The sequence below is a fragment of the Aulonocara stuartgranti genome (genome assembly GCF_965226115.1).
Source record: "Aulonocara stuartgranti genome assembly, chromosome: 7".
Taxonomy (NCBI): domain Eukaryota; kingdom Metazoa; phylum Chordata; class Actinopteri; order Cichliformes; family Cichlidae; genus Aulonocara; species Aulonocara stuartgranti.
Genome location: NC_138945.1, coordinates 7,190,365 through 7,209,236, shown reverse-complemented (window position 1 = coordinate 7,209,236; position 18,872 = coordinate 7,190,365). Strand labels below are relative to the sequence as shown.

Genomic DNA, 18,872 nt, shown 5'->3' with positions numbered 1-18,872 from the left:
AGTGTTAGGGTCCCTGGGTCGTTGACCCAGTGTTTTGTGTTTTTTGGTTCTTTGATTTTGTTATTTCATTATATTCTAGCTTTGCTTTACGGGTTTTAGGATTATTCTTAGTTAAGGTTCTCTGGGTGGGGTTTGGTTAGAGTTTTAGTGTTCTGGTTTTCTGTCTGTGTTCCTTAGTTGCTGTCTCCCCTGTCTGCTGTATTCCCACGTCCAGTCAGTGTCTGTGTCTGCCCTGGTCCCATGTCTCTGTTCCCTTTGTTATAGTGCCTGCCTGTGAGTCTGTGTTATGTTTCCTGTTTTACTTTGAAAGTCCATGTCTGATGTTAATGTGTCTGGTTTTGCTTCCCCTTGTCTCGTTAGGCCTGATTTGCCCCAGCTGTGTTTCCCTCCTGTTACCCATTCCCTGATTGCTCCCTCTGTGTATTTGAGCCCTGTGTTTCTTTGTGTCTGTGTCGTGATCTACCGTTTACCTAGCTGTGTGTTCTGTCAGTCCTCTGGTTTAAGTTTATTTTGATTTTTTCCAGTTATGTTATATTTTGAGTTTTACATTAAAGCTGTTTTGAGTTCACGACTGTCTCCGGAGTCTGCACCTTGGGTCCTATTCCTGTCTGCACACAGCCACACATAACAATGAGTTGCAGCAAGAAAGCCATTGCTAAGGCATGAATGATGATAATAATTTTATTTTTTAAAAAACAGGGAAAAAAAGCTTGTCTGTCTTTCTGTTCTTTCATTATAAAAGATGGATATAGCTATTGTGACATCCTCCATTGGTTTCTAAAGTCTAATAGTCTAAATGTCACTAACCCTCAAAACATCACTGCTGTTTTTTAGTTTAGTTTTTGTTGTTTATTTCTTACATTTGAATCCAAAGTTACAGTACAGCATGTTGCACATACTTTTTTCAAAAAAGATTTCAGTCGCAAAATTATATATATATAAATACCAACTGTATAACTAATTTTCTGCTAACTTCTAATCAGCTGGATCTCGTAAATCCTCACAGATTCCTAAATGCTTCCTAAATGTTTATTGTGACAGCTGGGGGATCATGTTATTGGAGCTAAAATGGACCGTTTTTAACATATTTGAAATGGCTAATGACATCAGGCCAAGTGGACTGAGCTGTGTGGATGCATATTCAGTCAAAAGCTTCACTTCATCACAAAACTCTGAGAAAAGATTGCAGGACTGTTGTATCAGACTACTAGTTTGAGCTAAACGGAGTGTCATGTGCACATAAACAAGATGTATAACTGAACCTTTGAGTTGCATCTATTTAAAAATGTAATCGGTTTTGCATTAGTGAAGGTGAAGTGTGTGTTTTTTTTTTTAAGTTACATTTTTTTATCCCAGACTTCAACATGATTCAGATACACCTGTTAAGATCATACTTAAAGGAAAAACATGTTAAGATGGAGGTCCATTCTCAAATTGGCTTCAAATGTTTGGGGTATTTACGGATTCAGATTAAAACATCCTAAATTGAATTTTTATAGCTATGGTTTGCAGGATTAAAGAAGAAATCTCACCACCAAGGATTATCAGTTTACTACATGGTATCTTGAAATAGTTTTTGTGGCCTTACAGGATCCTTGGAGTGATTTTGGAAAGAGACACAAACACAGTCTCTGGGGGTCACAATCCCCGATAAATGGCAGGATTGTACCAGAAGGTGTATCTGGCATAAAATCTGTGTAACATGATTGAAGCAGCGTGGGATAGTCTTGAGAATAGAACAAAAGGCAGAAAGGTCCAAAGAAGACCTTTGAATGTCCTTCAAGATGCCTTTAGAAGTTTTCTCTATGACACTTAACTAAATAACTGAAAGCTGCCTCGGTGGCTTTAATTTCCATTCATGTTTGCACATGTTTGAATAAAGCACTGCACCCCTTTCCCAGTTTTCTAACAAAATGTAAAGAAATGAGGGGTGGCTCGAGATTTTTCACATTACAGTAGATAGATTTTTTTTGGGGGGGGAATAAAGTCATAATGGTCATTTCTTCATCTTCTGGTCTTAATTGGTTTTGAAGAGTTTAAAATAATTTCAATGCACCATTGTACAACAAGTAACTTTAACTTATTTTGTTTTTGAAGACTGATTTCTTTTAAGTGTTATACAACTTTGGGAAAACTGGGCTAAAATTCAATGAAAATAGTAAAATAAAAAATAATAATAATTTTTGCAGTCACAAAGTTACGAACAGTATTTATAGCAGGAATCAGAACAAATCTATAAAACAATTGTCACATAGTACCAATGGCTCCGATTTCACTCCTATTGGTATCAAAATGTCACAGTTGACAACACACGTTTTGCTTATAACTTCTTGCTGTTAACAAAATGACAAACTTACAGTAATGGAGATAGCTGTCAAATACCAAACATACAGATCTACATAGAAATAAAAATAATAATAATAACAATTAAAATAACAGTTTCATACACTGCACTATACAGTTTCTATGAAAGTGCACTGGATTACATCTCCATTATCTATATACTCCATTGTCTGTATACTCTATATCTTTCCAATACAGAGACATCACAAGCTTTCAAACATAAGCTCTACAAATAAAAATGTCTAAGTCTATGATCATCTAAATCATCACCCTACATACTAGGGATAGAAATACAATACAGAAGCTGATAATTCAATGAAATGTGTGTTTCTTATTTATAACTGTGTTTTGTGGTCTGGAAATAACAGTTTTGTCCCCAATGTTCCTGTCAGGTGAATATATCAGATCACTGTAGGGCACGTGCAATTTCAGCACACAGTACCTGTGGTCTAGCTCATTTTGATCAGATGTGACTGTTGAGTAAGGGTTCGTCTCCTGTAAGAAGCCACATGCACACATATGGACAGAGAACATATGCACAAAACAACACCAAACAAGCATACACAGGCATGTAAACACATAACATAAATACAAACACAGAAACACGAGAAATTATTAAGTACATTCACTGAAAACTGGCAGATACTGTGCATTACTTCAACAGTCAAAGTGAAATCTACAAAAGATCCAATGTCACAAACAAGATCGAATGCTGTTTGCACCTCATCTGTGTTAGTTAATAACACTGAATATTTACAACATAAATTATGCTGACACATAGGTAATAGAAATGATTAGTGTACTCACAATCTGAGGATAGGCTTTGGGTGGGAGAGTTATTTTGGGAAAGGTCTGACTTTGAGTGGGGCTTTGTGGTCTCCATGTGAATCTTCACTGGAGGGTTTGCAGAGCTGTCAGGCTAAGTGACAAAAAGAGGAAGCAGTTGGCATGCAGGAGAAATTAGAATCTTAAAGGATAAGACTTGATGTTTTTATTAGAGACCTTAAAACCCAGGTACACCAGCATACAGCAGCAAGCAGCAACCATCACTCCTGTTAACAAGTCATCTACCTTAAAGTGTCTCAGACCTATCACCTTAATGTCTGCAGTCACTAAATGCTTCGAGAGGCTGATCCTGCAACAAATAAAGGCCTCCCTCCCACAAAACCTAGACTGTCATCAGTTTGCCTACAGCACAAACAGATCGACAGAGAACGCCATTGCCACAGCCCTCGACACACAGAAATCTGCCACCTAGAGCAACCAGGAAACTATGTCAGAATTCTGTTGATAGAATACAGTTCAGTGGTTACTACCATTATTATTCTTGGAATCCTGGTTGACAACCTGATTAACATCAGTTTACCTCCCTCCACCTGTGCCTGAATGAGGGACTCTCCACCCAAGACTGTCATCAGGCTGGGACCTGGCTGCTCCAGTCTGCATGCCAAGTATCCTTGGGCAAGGTACTAACCCCAAGCTGCTCTCCGATACATCCATTAAGTAGCCAAAAGGATGGTTCCACAGTGTGCGAACTCAACTTTAAAACATGGAGGAGGAAGTGTGATGGTCTGGAGCTGTTTTACTGGATCTAGGGTTGTTGAGGGGCACCCTGAACCAAAACAGCTACCACAGCATTCTGCAGCGTAATGCAATACCCTCTGGTATACGCCTAGTTGGACAACAAGTTAATGACCCAAAACACAAGTCTAAGCTATGCCAGAACTGAACAGAACCGCAAAAAAAGAAGAAGATTGTAAGTTCACAAACATGGAGTGAACAGCACAGACTCCATACGTAAACCCCATTGAGTTGGTTTGGGATGAACTGGACAGTAGAGTGAAAGCAAAGCAACCTTCATGTGCCACACATGAAGGTTGCAAAAGGAACTTGTGCAACAGATATGTGTAGAACTTTCTGAAGAATATTTGATTTCTATTGTAGGAAGAATGCCACAGATGTGTTCAGCTGTTATATCTGGCAAAGGTGGCTACTACTACTGAGTCCAAAGTTTAGAATACATTTTGGTCTGATAATTTATTCCATCATTTCTTTTTTAAATCGCAATTGCTTATTTGTATTAAGCTTTCATTTCTGAGTGCAGTGAGATATTAAAGTACATAATATTCTGTAAAAAACAGGAAAAATTGGATGTTATATCCTTCAAGATTAGGTACTCTAGCAGCTTAGGAGCAGCCTAGGAGCTTGAGGGTCCTGTGCAGTATCTTTGATGTCCCTGGGACTGCGATCTTCTGGACAGGATGTTGTTCCTGGGATCTGATGGAGCGACTCACCTAGCCTGAGGGTCACTCCCCCGAGTGCTCCGATTACCACTGGGACCACTGTTACTTTCACCCTCCACATCTTCTTGAGCTCTTCTCTGAGCCCTTGGTACCTCTCCAGCCTCATGTTCCTTCTCCCTGCTGTTGCTGTCATTTGGTATCACTAAGTCTATCACTATGGCCATCTTCCTCTGCTGTCCACCACTGCTATGTCCGGTTGGTTAGCCATCACCATTTTGTCCGTCTGTATCTGGAAGTCCCACAGTATCTTAACTTGGTCATTCTCGACCACCCTAATGACCTCCCATGTCTACCTTCCAGGCCATACTCAGCTCAAATGTTTCTGTATATTATGCCAGCCACTTGGTCCTGGCCTTCCATGTATGCCCTGCCTACAAACATCTTGCGCCCTGCTGTTATGTCTCAGGGGCATCTTTACAGAACCTGCACCTAAGGTCTTGCCTTGCGTGATAGACCCCAGACTCTATGGAGCTTGTACTTAGAGCTTGTGCTATCATGATCGGTGTGTCTATGCTGTCTTTTGTCCAGCTTTGTCCAACCACTGGTAGGTTTTCTGGATGTCAGCCAGTTCCTCTATCTGCCGGTGGTACACACTGCGAAGGGGCCTCTCCTTCCATGATGGTTTCCTCTCTTGCTCCTCTTTCTTGGGTTTCTGCTGTCTGAGGCGGCAGACTGAGAACATGGTTAGTCAAGGCCATCTTCCTGAAATACTTGTGAATGTTCATTGTCTCATCCTGGACTGTGGTTCTGATACTCACTAGTCCCTGGCCTCCTTCCTTCCACTTAGTGTACAATCTCAGTATGCTGGACTTGAAACCCTCAATGCATGGTCAGGACCTTCCTGGTCTTGATGTCAGTGGCTTCCATCTCCTCCTTCCCAGCAGGGTACCTGATCAGGTCGTAGGTGTTGATAGCCCAGATCTTATTCTTACCATTCAGCTGACTCCTCAGATCTTGCCTGACCATCTGCAGGTACTTAGTGGTTGCAGCTTTCCTAGCAGCCTCTTCGTGGTTCCAATTTGCCTGTGGGAGACCCAGGTAGTTGTAGCTGTCCTCGATGTCTGCAATGTTGCCTTCTGGTAGTACAGTCGCCTCAGTTCTGACTACCTTCCCTCTCTTCTTTACCATCTGATTTCACTTCTCCAGTCTGACTGACTTTCTGACCTCTTTGCATCCTGGTGGTGTGGATCAGTGAATCGAAGTCACATTCACTCTGGGCATATAGCGTTTTGTCTTCCATGTAGATCACTGCTCCATTCCGTAGTTGGTACCTGTAGCCAGTCTTGTCAGTGATCTCACTGAGGGGGTTCCGGCCTATGCAGAACAGCAGTGGGGACAGAGTATGTCCTTGGTAGATCCCGCACTTGATGGTAACTTGTGCTATGGGATTGAAGTTTCCAAGGCCTGAGGTATGGCGAGCTTGCTGTACTTCTTAGGCACCTTTCTGCTACTCTGATAGTTAGCTAACTTCCCTCCATGGCCTTTGGTCTCCTTCTACTGCTCTTTGTGGCTGTTTATCTTGCAGCCAAGCACCTCACTGATCACTGCTGCTGTGGAGCAGATCAGCTGGTTAGTCTCAATATGGTCGTAGGAGGTATTGCCGAGCTTGAAGGATAGACTGCCCGCAGGGACGGGGGGGGGGGTGGGGGGGGGGGGGGGTTCTTTTGCACGCACGCACAATCCACATAATGTGGAGTAGTAGCCGGGGATAAAAGGATTTGACACCCAGCCTTATGTGTTAAAACGGTGTTGAAAATGGCCAAACTCCTAAAACAGAACTTTTCCTTATCTGCTAGTAAATAGATCAGTTTTATTGTTAATCAAAGCTAAATCAAAGCAATAAGTCTGATCAGTATCTTAGTAGAGAGATGTCTAATTATTGAACTGAATCTGGTGTCTAGATTTTGTGTGTGTAGACATGATCCATCATCAACTTTTTTATTCAAGTTTGAGTTTGAGAAGATAACCACTATGTCATCAACCCATCATTATATTTTTCATCAAGAACATAGTTTTAAATGTTGTGAGGGGTAAACACAGAATTATGATTCGTATGTGAATTTGCTGATAGTTAATTATGCACAATAATGATCAGAACACAATCAGTAAATATAAAGACAATTGAGTTTGCCTAAAGATGATTAATAGGAATAGAAAGTTAAAAAAAAAAAAAAAGGAAAATAATGAGTTTAGAGACAGGCGCAACTTGGGGCTTAGCTGAAAGCCTGTATAGAAATGGCCTTGAGAAATATGAGAGTGAGTCCGTGTGTGAGTAAATGAGAGCACACACAAGACACAACACTCTTAATGCCTGACTTATAAAGTGTTCTATTTAGTGAGAAAGGGGATTGTATTTATTCTATAGAGTAAACTGTGACTGACAAACACAGAGTTTTAAAGAGAAACATATTTGAATTAAAAGGGACTATGCTAAAGTGAATGTGCTAATGAAATCTTAACTGAAGCCTATTCACATGTGACTGAATGTTCAAATGTAATGAAATTTTCCATGTTAAAAGAGAGAAATAGAAAGAGGGAATAAGGTGGGGTTGAAGATCAGTGAATCTCATGTAAACATGCACTTAGTTGACTAGATATTAAGAGAGAGAGAGTGGGAGAGAGAGAGAGGTGGGGAGTGGGCACTTAATTGGGATGCCTGGAGGCAATCTGGGTCAGTCTCCAGCACTCTGCAAGATGAGTAGTTCGAAAGGTTGGATTCCATAAGTTAATTGTTGGAGATTCCAGCAGAGGCGCCAAGGTGTTAGGTGTTGGAAAACCAGGACACACTGATGAGAAATATATATGTATATGTATATATATGCATATATATATGGTGAACTTACAGAGGCACAGTGTTCCAACATTCAGAAGAAGGAACGGCTCTCATCGCTAGAGATTACATTTTTTAAATTCATGTTTTCATGTTGTAAATTCTTTTTGAATCTGCATGCTCCATCTGCCTGTTACTTTGCTGCTGAACACCTGAATTTCCCTAATGAGCGACAATAAAGGATATTTCTATTCTATTTGTATTCTAACTCAGCCATAATTGGATCTCAACTCCAGCCCACATCAGCTGATGGTTGAGCATATACCCTTCCACAGATTTTCAAATCTCAGATGGGGCCATTTCAGTTCCTTCAGCCGCAACAAGCTGCTTTGCAACCCACATCCACTCCTGCTCCTCCACTTCCTTTCATGTCTATTTTCATGGATGATCACTTTGGTCTGTGCTGGGTTTCTGACTGAACTGAAGAGTGTAGTTTATTAACTGTGTTGCACAATTCAGGAAAACATCTCCCCCACGCGTGAATAGCAGAGGCTTATGAGACAAGAATGTCAGTGTTTCAGTGAACTGGGCAAAGTTAATACTGCTGATAGTGACCAAGCTATAATTACTAATAAAAATTTGATCAATAACACCAAGCTTATCCTTTAAAGCCATCAGTGGGCATCACTTGTGCTTCTACACAGCTGTCAAGCAACCCTTTTAGTATGGACAAAGACTTGGATGAAGCATAAATACAAAGGGTACACATAAGCACACACGCTGTTTCTAAAGGTTGGAACAAAGTGGGAGAGGTGAAAGATGTACTGAGAAGATGATGGACAGACAGGAAGACTGTAGTAAGAGGGAATGAAGTGCCTTTCAGCAACACTGTGGGAGAGGAGAAACATACAGTATTAGTTAGAGAAAATAAACCCAGGATCGACACAACCACAGCAATGGAGTGACACACACTTAAATACACAGTTAATACTAAGAAAGACAGATCCACACTTGACAAATAGTGCATTTCCTCACCTCCTCATCACTCTCAGGCTCTGGTGCTTTCTTGTCTTTCTTCTTCTTCTTCTCATCTTCCTTCTTCTTCTTGTCTTTGTCTGGCAGGATATCATCCAGCCAGGCCAAATCATGTTGCGAGAACATCAAATCCAGCAGCTTCCGTACAACCATGAGACCGAGAATCTACAAAACCAGGTAGATTAACATTATCTTGTCATTGTTGTAAATTGCCGCTATATAAATAATACATAATTGAAGAGAGTTGTACTACTACTAATACAATTATTATTACCATATCAGTGAATGAGGCCCAGTGGCTCAGTAGCAGACTTTCTGAAATAGAGGGGCCTGGGTTCGAGTCTGCTCTAGAACATTTCTTAATAAAGCAAGTTAACAAGTAAAAATGATACGCCTTGGAGAGATCCTTTTAAAGTTGGTTTTGATGTGACAAAAACCAACTTGTACAAGCAACATTACATTTTTCATTGTTTTGTACAATGTTTAATGGATTTATTTTCAGTGCTTAGTTGTATTTGGGAATCATTTGGAGAATATTTTACAAAACAGTGTTTTATCTTCAGGCTTTCATATGACAAAAGAAAGAAGAAAAAAAGGACGACTGATTAATTTTTTCCAGGGTCAATACAATTTGGCAATTTACTTGAGTAGAAAATATTAGATTGATAATGGACGAAATTGTTGGGTCTGTGTTTCCACAAGCCCCGCTAATTCTAGAGACTTATTCATCATGAAGAAAACAAGACAGTCGATCGATCGATTATTTGCGCAAGGGAGGCCTCGTCTGTGTCCACCATGAAAATGACCCCCAGATCTGACCTCCTCCTGCTACCTTTTATTGAGGGACAGTTCACACAAAACACGTCAGAACAAAGCCACGCCCCCTTGGTCCTAACTTCTGTAAGAGTGTGTGTGTGTGTGTGTGTGTGTGTGTCAGACCTCCTGATGACCAAAGGGTCGTAAACCCAGGAAGCTTACATCAAAAGAAACAGATCTTTCAGATAGGATGTATCTACAATAAAACCTCCCCCAGCACAGAGTGGTTGGAGAGGTGGTCAGGATCAAAGGAATGGCTTTGATCCTACTGCTTAAACTACGACTTTACAAATTTAAGAAACACAATGGCAACATTCAACAATTAGACTTAACAGAAATTCTGACTGTGTGCAGCTTTTCAAGAGTGATGTTGGAATATAAGTATTATTTCAAAATGGATGAGCTGGAGGTTTTTCAAAATTTTTGGGACTATAAAGGTAGTCTGTTTACATTAAATAATTCTGAACTTTTATTTAGGAATGTGTCGATTTGAGCTGAATGTTTATATGGATGTCATGGTCCTGGGCCGTGTTGGCCCAGTATTCTTAGTTCTCTTGTATTTTTGTATTCAGTTCCCTGTTTAGGTTCTGTTTCCTGAGTTGCCCTGTTATGTGGTTCCCTGTGTGCTTTCCCTTTGTGACTCTCACCCCCTGTGTGCCCCTCTATGTATTCATGAGCCCTTGTCCCCTTTCGTGTTTTATTCCATGTTTTCCCCAGCCTGTTATGTCTGTGTTCTCCCCGTGCTCTCTCCTCCTGTCTGAACCTCTGTACTTCCTGTTTTACTTTGACAGTCTCTCGTCAGTATGCGTCATGTTGTGTTCACTCCTGCCCTGTCTCGTTATGATTATCTGTGTCAGCTGTGTTCCCCGTGTGCTCCCACTTCCCTCGTTAACCCTCTGTGTATTTATGTCTGTGTCTCCCTCAGTTCTGTGTCGTAGTCTCCCTCATGCTGCGTGGATTTCCCTGTGTCTCTCTCCAAGTATTAGTTTATTGTGCCCAGTTTAAGTTTTGTATTTTCCTGTCATCTTGTCAGCAATAAAGCTGCCTTTTGAGTTCATCCCTTGAGTCCGTGAGTTTTGCGATTGGGTCCTCATCCTGCCTGCCACACAGCCGACCATGACAATGGATCACTATTAAGTGAATAAATGTGTTTTAAAATCAAATCAATATCTCTGTCAGGTTTCCTGTCTACTCTTTGCCATATCAGAGTAGACAGAAAATCTGAAAAAAGAAATGAAAAGAAAAAACTACAAAGCTTTAGAGTAGAAAATAAGGCAGTTTTTCTAGCTGTCCTCTTCAAAATTTAACAAAAAGTTTCATCACTAGAAGCAGCATTTTAATGTTTTTGAATGTGTGATACTGTTTGAACAAGCACATAACAAATATGCTTGTCACATTTCCAGGGGTGAGGGGAGGAAGCCAGTACAAAAAGAAACACTATGGCAACCAGTCTAGCTAAAGATGGAGAGTGGTGAATAAAACACGTAGTGAGTGAAAAAAGGTGACTAATGAGTGTTCATAAAGCTTTATTTGTACTTATGTGACAAAAGCATGCACTTTTCTCACTTCTGCATAGATACTTTATAGGAAAATGTCAAAGCTTTTGCTTCTTTGTAACCTGTTGATAACTTTAGTTATTTTGGAGGGTAAAACATGGAAATTTACAAAAGGTTCCAAACAGGACCAATAAAATAAGTCAATAGGACATTCTTAAAGGTCATTGAATATTATTTAAATCAAGCTAAAGTTATTAGCTGCATCATAACCGGAATGTAACCTTTTTTCAGTACAACTGTAATTCCTGCTTTCTGCTTTTTGAGTAAATGATGATAGAAAAGCATCTGTTTTGACATATTTTTTCGTTCACGTCAGACGACGTGCCAGACAGTTTAATCCGTGTAGTTTTACATTTAGCCGGAATAATTTTTAGTTTAATAGCTATACAATGACCCTTCTTGGTAGTTTAGTTTGATAAATTGTTCCTGTAGCTCAGTAAGTATAGCAGATCATCTACTGATCGGAAGGCTGATGGTTCCATCCGTGGCTGTTCCAGTCTGAATCCCACATATCCTCGGACAAGATACAAACCCCAAGTTGCTCTTTGACGATTCCATCAGAGTATGAATGTGCGTGATTAGTAGATGGAAAGCATGTAAGCATAGAAGAAGTGCTTGTGTGAATGGGTGAATGAGGAGTTGTATACAGTGCTTTGAATGTTCTGGGAGCATAGAATGATGCTATGTAAGAATCAGTTCATTTACCTAAACAGAAGAACACAGAACACCCTCACCATTACTGGGAAGATGATGGCCAGAAATGTAGACTTAAGGATCCAGAGAACAGCCAGACACACAATCTGGACTAGGGTGAAAAGGTGGACGCGTCTCATAGGGACATGACGCAGGAAGGAGAAGTCTGGCTGGTGTTTGGGCGGCATTAGATACAGCTTGATGCGCTCCCAGAACTGGAACAAAGAAATCGAGAAAATATTTTAAGGTATTCTTTTATTTAGTGTTTTAGAGATGAAGCAGAACATTGTGTCATCCAGGAAATTACCAGAAATGAAAAATTCCAATTATTCCATATATTCCATTCCTATATCTTCTAATGTTGCTGCCTAAGTTAAACTTGTATAATGTAAACAGAATTGGTCCTAGCAAGGAACCCTGTGGAACTCCACAATTAACCTCAGTGTGTAAAGAGGACTCTCCATTTACATGAACACATTGGAATCTATTACATTTCAATTTGCAGATTCTAATTTGATATGATTCAAACCGCTATCTTTAATGCCTACAACATGCTCTAATTGCTTTAATAAAATATTAAGGTCAACTGCATCGAACACTGTGCTGAGGTGTGGCAGGACAAGTAGAGATGATTCCACCATCAAAGGCCATCAGATCACTTCTAACCTTCACTAACACTGTTAATTTAATTTGATGAACTCCTAAACTTGACTGAAACTCTTTAAATAAACCATTACTCTGCAGTTGAAGATTTTTTCAGAGATTTGAGATTGACCTTTAATTAGCTTAGACATCTGTGTCAAGTGATAATGGCTTTTCAAGTAACGGTTTAATTACTGCCGTCTTTGAAGGCCTGTCGCACATAGCTGATTAATAGAGAACAGAGAACTAATAGAGTAAATTTAAATGTTATTAGGAAGTGATAAGAGAAATGAGGAATTTCAGAGAATACTGTTAAATATTCTATTTCTATGCCATATGTTCCACAGGGTTCAGTGCAAGGACTGCATATCATGTGCACATTATATATGCTTCCCCTAGGCAGTATCATTAGAAGGCATAACATACAATTTCACTGCTACACAGATGATACCATAGCATTGTCTATACATAAAGCCAGATGAAACACACCAAATGGTTAACCTGCAGAAATATCTTAAAAATATAAAGACTCATTGATGATGATCTAATTTTTTACTTCAAAATTCAGATAAAACTGAGGTAATTTTACTCAGCCCTAAAAATCTTAGAAACATACTGTATAACCAGATACTTAGTTTTGATGGATCCAATCCTATCCATTCTTTCTGTTTTCTCTCTAATATTGTAGGGTCTTTACCTTATAATATAAAGAACCTTGAAGCAACTCTTGTTGTGATTTGGTGCTATATAAATAAAACTGAATTGAGTTTAAGTGCTTTAATTGATCTGTCAATTATATTATATTATATGTTATTATAAACTCATTCATTTCCTTAAGCTTGTACAATCTGGCCCTCTGAGAAAAAACACATGGTGTTTGAAAATGAATATGTTTACACTGAAAAAGACTGGATTTTTGTTATTCCTGTTTTCTGCTTGTGTCTGATTTTTCATCTATGCACCATTTTCTTTTCATATATATTGGCATATAGATTATAGTTTCCATGAAGAAAATTATGGAGAAAAAAAAAAAATATATGTATTTTTTTGTAGTATACCTGGATGCCACTCAGTGAAGCCACTCCCATGTAGAGGAAGACTCCATAAAGGACAGGCATGGGGATGTACTGAATTGAACAGAACATACATTTTAAAATAAAACCAATATAAACTTTCTACTGACACCACATCAGTCTCATCTACGAACTTACCTGAAGTATAGGGGCAAGAAAGACTGAGAGTCCTGTTAGGACAAACACCAAAATTCCTGTCAACCTCTGCTCTCTGGAAGTGAAGAATCAAAAGCATAGCATAAAACTTTATTCTAGGTCCACACAAAAAGATGATTTAGGCAATCAGAAAACAAACAGACCTTAATCTGAAATAAGGACTCTCTTTTCTATGCAGTCTATCTTTAAGATCTCAAAAGTGAAGTAAGCATTTTCACTTTTCACCATCTTAAGCCTTCCTTACGCCAGCAGGGGACACTCCTCTGGTTCCAAAAATACGTTTTATAGAATTTATTCCCCCCACTTTGTCCCCCAATTGATATATTACCAGCCTATGAGCATGCAACGGTTCAGAACACCAAGCTGATGATGGTATGATGGTTAGCTTTTTTTTTCTGGGGGGGGGGTCCCACCTGACTCCAAGGAACTGTGGTTGCTCTCCAGGGGCACTAGATTCACTCTCCATCTTCAGTGAGTCGATATGAGCAATGGAGATGACAGTGGCTGCTACATACCATGGCATGCCCATGAAAGAACACACAGCCATCAGCACACCTACCCAGAACAGGTCCAAGTGGTAGCCACAGCTTTTCTGAAATTGGGTGCAATAACGGGAAATTACCCAGAAGATCCACTCCCCATGTAATCCTGAACTGTGTAAACAGTTCAAAAATTACCAAAAACACAAAAAATACATTTGCTTTAAATTTGCGTATCACAAAGCATCATGGCACTTTCATTGCTTTAGTATAGTAATGTATTGAAGCAGTAGTGCAGTACTGTTACAATTCAAGTTACAATTGTTCAAGTTGTAAACATGGTATTTTTTCTTCTCATTACCTTTCCCAGATAATATCTATAACTACAGGGAGTGCAGAATTATTAGGCAAATGAGTATTTTGTCCACATCATCCTCTTCATGCATGTTGTCTTACTCCAAGCTGTATAGGGTCGAAAGCCTACTATCAATTAAGCATATTAGGTGATGTGCATCTCTGTAATGAGAAGGGGTGTGGTCTAATGACATCAACACCCTATATCAAGTGTGCATAATTATTAGGCAACGTCCTTTCCTTTGGCAAAATGGGTCAAAAGAAGGACTTGACAGGCTCAGAAAAGTCAAAAATAGTGAGATATCTTGCAGAGGGATGCAGCAGTCTCAAAATTGCAAAGCTTCTGAAGCGTGATCATCGAACAATCAAGCGTTTCATTCAAAATAGTCAACAGGGTCGCAAGAAGCGTGTGGAAAAACCAAGGTGCAAAATAACTGCCCATGAACTGAGAAAAGTCAAGCGTGCAGCTGCCAAGATGCCACTTGCCACCAGTTTGGCCATATTTCAGAGCTGCAACATCACTGGAGTGCCCAAAAGCACAAGGTGTGCAATACTCAGAGACATGGCCAAGGTAAGAAAGGCTGAAAGACGACCACCACTGAACAAGACACACAAGCTGAAACGTCAAGACTGGGCCAAGAAATATCTCAAGACTGGTTTTTCTAAGGTTTTATGGACTGACGAAATGAGAGTGAGTCTTGATGGGCCAGATGGATGGGCCCGTGGCTGGATTGGTAAAGGGCAGAGAGCTCCAGTCCGACTCAGATGCCAGCAAGGTGGAGGTGGAGTACTGGTTTGGGCTGCTATCATCAAAGATGAGCTTGTGGGGCCTTTTCGGGTTGAGGATGGAGTCAAGCTCAACTCCCAGTCCTACTGCCAGTTTCTGGAAGACACCTTCTTCAAGCAGTGGTACAGGAAGAAGTCTGCATCCTTCAAGAAAAACATGATTTTCATGCAGGACAATGCTCCATCACACGCATCCAAGTACTCCACAGCGTGGCTGGCAAGAAAGGGTATAAAAGAAGAAAAACTAATGACATGGCCACCTTGTTCGCCTGATCTGAACCCCATTGAGAACCTGTGGTCCATCATCAAATGTGAGATTTACAAGGAGGGAAAACAGTACACCTCTCTGAACAGTGTCTGGGAGGCTGTGGTTGCTGCTGCACGCAATGTTGATGGTGAACAGATCAAAACACTGACAGAATCCATGGATGGCAGGCTTTTGAGTGTCCTTGCAAAGAAAGGTGGCTATATTGGTCGCTGATTTGTTTTTGTTTTGTTTTTGAATGTCAGAAATGTATATTTGTGAATGTGGAGATGTTATATTGGTTTCACTGGTGAAAATAAATAATTGAAATGGGTATATATTTGTTTTTTGTTAAGTTGCCTAATAATTATGCACAGTAATAGTCACCTGCACACACAGATATCCCCCTAAAATAGCTAAAACTAAAAACAAACTAAAAACTACTTCCAAAAACATTCAGCTTTGATATTAATGAGTTTTTTGGGTTCATTGAGAACATGGTTGTTGTTCAATAATAAAATTATTCCTCAAAAATACAACTTGCCTAATAATTCTGCACTCCCTATATAACTGTTAACATTTAGGCAGAATACTTTTTAATATACTCTATATATTTATCTGTTCTGTGACCATTTCATCTTCGGTGTTTGCAGACCTTTAATTTGTTTTCCTTGCGGTTGACAATGACAGCACTAATCTGCTGGTCCATGAAGATGAGGATGGTGACCAGAAGAGCAGGAACGAAACTGGCCACACACCACCACCAGGGGTTCTTACCAAAGGGCATCACCAGCCAGCCGCGGTCACTACGTGTAGGCTGTATAACAACAAAGAAGAAATATTGGTAACACTTTATAATAAGTGCACACTATTAAGCATTAGGTAATCATCTGTTAAATATTTTATATTTCAAACCTATATAAATACAGTGAAACTACCATACTAGCAGAAAATAGTGAAAGAGGAAATCAGAGAATTGTGTTAGGTTGCAATGGCAAAATAAAAATTGTGCAGATCATTTATTAAGTAAAAGTCATGCATATGCTAGAAAACGCTCGTCTCAGCCACTGTGATTATGTCCATTTCTTTCTACACTACCATTTTAAACCCATTAATCTACCATTTGGCCATTTTACTTTTTCAGGGGTAGAACAGTGAGGATTCACCTTTTATCAGATGTTGACCTGATGATAGCAATTAAGATGCCATTTACTGAATGAATGATATTTGTCTAGTATGCCATATTACTTTTGCATTAAAGAACAGAGATTTTTAAATAATCAGTTTTTAATAATAAAGAGATATGTTTTCTGGACACAAAAAGGGGAACATGGGAAAAAAAAAAAGCAACAAAATTGGCTATCGGCCAAATTGTTATTTTAGACACTAAAAAAAGAATTGCACATTTTATCTCTGAATGTTTTATAAACATGTACATGTTGAGCTGCACAACGATAGCATATTTATATAGCTTGGATAATTTCTATGGGTTTGTAAAATTCCATTCTAAGTGGGCGAGTGCCTTACCTTAATTCATAGGTGTATAGGTGTCAAACTCTGGCCCGCGGGCCAAATTTGGCCCGCAGCCTAATTACATTTGGCCCGCGAAGCCATACCAAATTACTATTGGAGCTGGCCTACTGGTATTATACAGCTAATATTTATATTGTTTAGTATTAAGCTTTGCTTGTTCTATATTCAGTTTTTCAGCAAAATGTGTTTGAGTCCATAAGAAAAGATTCATTCTTATATCTGGAGGAATATTTCAATAAATATTAACGTTAGCCCGCGACTTTGTTCCAGTTTTGAATTTTGGCCCACTGTGTATTTGAGTTTGACACCCCTGCCTTAATTGAACTGGACTATTTAAGTCTTTTCTTTTTGATATTAAATTATTTTAAAAAGTAACTACAGTTGCCATACACACTCATTGGTTGTTTAGGTATACCTGTTAAAATGCACACATATCTAGCACAAATATCTAATCAAATTTTCTTCCAGAAAATAACAAATGATTTGAGTGTAGAACAAGCTCTATAGTATAAGCATTTGAAAATGCAATTTGTGTGAAAATGTGACAGATACAAGCACAAATTACTTCTGACTATGCCATAACTCAGTTGAGTTAAGATTATAGACTTAGTCAAAAAGACCTGCTGATGTTCATAGTGAGATTGGAAAATGTTCCCTGGTATGATGAGTGATTATTCTCCTTTGATCAGAATTTGGCCCAAACAACATGAAAGCATGATTCACTCTTGCCTTGCATCAGTGGTTCAGGTTGCTGCTGGTGATCGCTTCCTGGCACATTTTGGGCACTACCTGACAGCCTACCTGAGTATTATTGCTGACCTTGTCCATCCCTTTAGGACCACAGTGTACTGTATCCTAGTAGCATGAGCTGGTAGCACCTGCTACCAGCATGATAACTCTCCATGTCATAAAACCCAGCTCATGTCAAACTAGTTTCTTTGTGACAGTGTGTTCACTGGACTCAAATGGCCTCCAGCATCGCATGTCAATCCAATAGAGCACCTTTCAGATGTGCTGAAATGGGATGGGATATTCCAATGTGTAGTCTATAAATCTTCAACAACTGTGTGATGCCATCATGTTAATATGGATTAAAATCTCTGAATGCTTCTAACACCTTGTCTAAAAAGAAGGCTACTGGCCATTTTTAATTTTCTTAAGATGTTTCAGTTTTCATCCAAATGCCTTCTTTAGTTCTAAAACCAAAATATGTAAAGTCCCAGGTATTTAAACCCTTTTAGGGGTTGTTCCCTTTAAAGGTGGCTGTTGACCCATTATTGATCTTTCCTCCTGGGAAAAAGAATATTATGGTTTAAAAGAAAACATATCCATGTGTTAGAATGGCCCAGTCAAAGTCCAGATCTAAGTCCAATTGAGAATCTGTGGCAAGATCTGAAAACTGCTGTTCACAAACGCTGTCCATCTAATCTGACTGAGCTGGAGCTGTTTTGCAAAGAAGAATGGGCAAAGATTTTAGTCTCTAGATGTGCAAAGCTGGTAGAGACAGACCCTAAAAGACTGGCAGCTGTAATTGCAGCAAAAGGTGGTTCTACAAAGTATTGACTCAGGGGGCTGAATAATTACGCACACCCCACTTTGCAGTTATTTATTTGTAAAAAATATTTGGAATCATGTATGATTTTCGTTCCACTTCTCACGTGTGCACCACTTTGTGTTGGTCTTTCACGTGGAATTCCAATAAAATTGATTCATGTTTATGGCTGTAATGTGACAAAATGTGGAAAAGTTCAAGGGGGCCGAATACTTTTGCAAGCCACTGTAGCACTTTTCTACTCTCCTGGAGTACTCAAAGGGTTCTATACAATATGCCACATTCACCCAATCACACCCATTCTCACAAGCACTTTCTCTAAACTGAGTGCTTTCTAACTACATTCACACACATTCACACTCTGATGGATGCATAACTTGCATACTTGACATGCAGACTGGAGGAGCCAGGGATCAAACTACCAGCCTTCCGATTAGTAGGTTACCCGCTCTACCTGATGCCATCCAGTAGCTAGGTGCTACTGCCGCTTAGGTGCTTGTAAATTCTGTAGGTGGCTGATTTCATACTGATAATAAT

General features: G+C 39.5%; 1 protein-coding gene across 3 annotated transcripts in view; it reads right to left on the bottom strand.

The window, feature by feature from the left end:
- Nucleotides 1-18,872, bottom strand: part of slc4a5b (solute carrier family 4 member 5b) — a 64,443-nt gene that overhangs the window by 3,584 nt on the left and 41,987 nt on the right. For all 3 annotated transcript variants that reach the window (XM_082541477.1, XM_082541478.1, XM_082541479.1), the window contains 7 exons: nt 15,906-16,067; nt 13,801-13,979; nt 13,370-13,442; nt 13,217-13,285; nt 11,558-11,731; nt 8,452-8,616; nt 2,786-2,838 (listed from right to left, as the gene is read on the bottom strand). In XM_082541477.1, the coding sequence (XP_082397603.1) occupies nt 2,786-2,838; nt 8,452-8,616; nt 11,558-11,731; nt 13,217-13,285; nt 13,370-13,442; nt 13,801-13,979; nt 15,906-16,067 (875 nt within the window). The remainder of the gene's footprint in view (nt 1-2,785; nt 2,839-8,451; nt 8,617-11,557; nt 11,732-13,216; nt 13,286-13,369; nt 13,443-13,800; nt 13,980-15,905; nt 16,068-18,872) is intronic.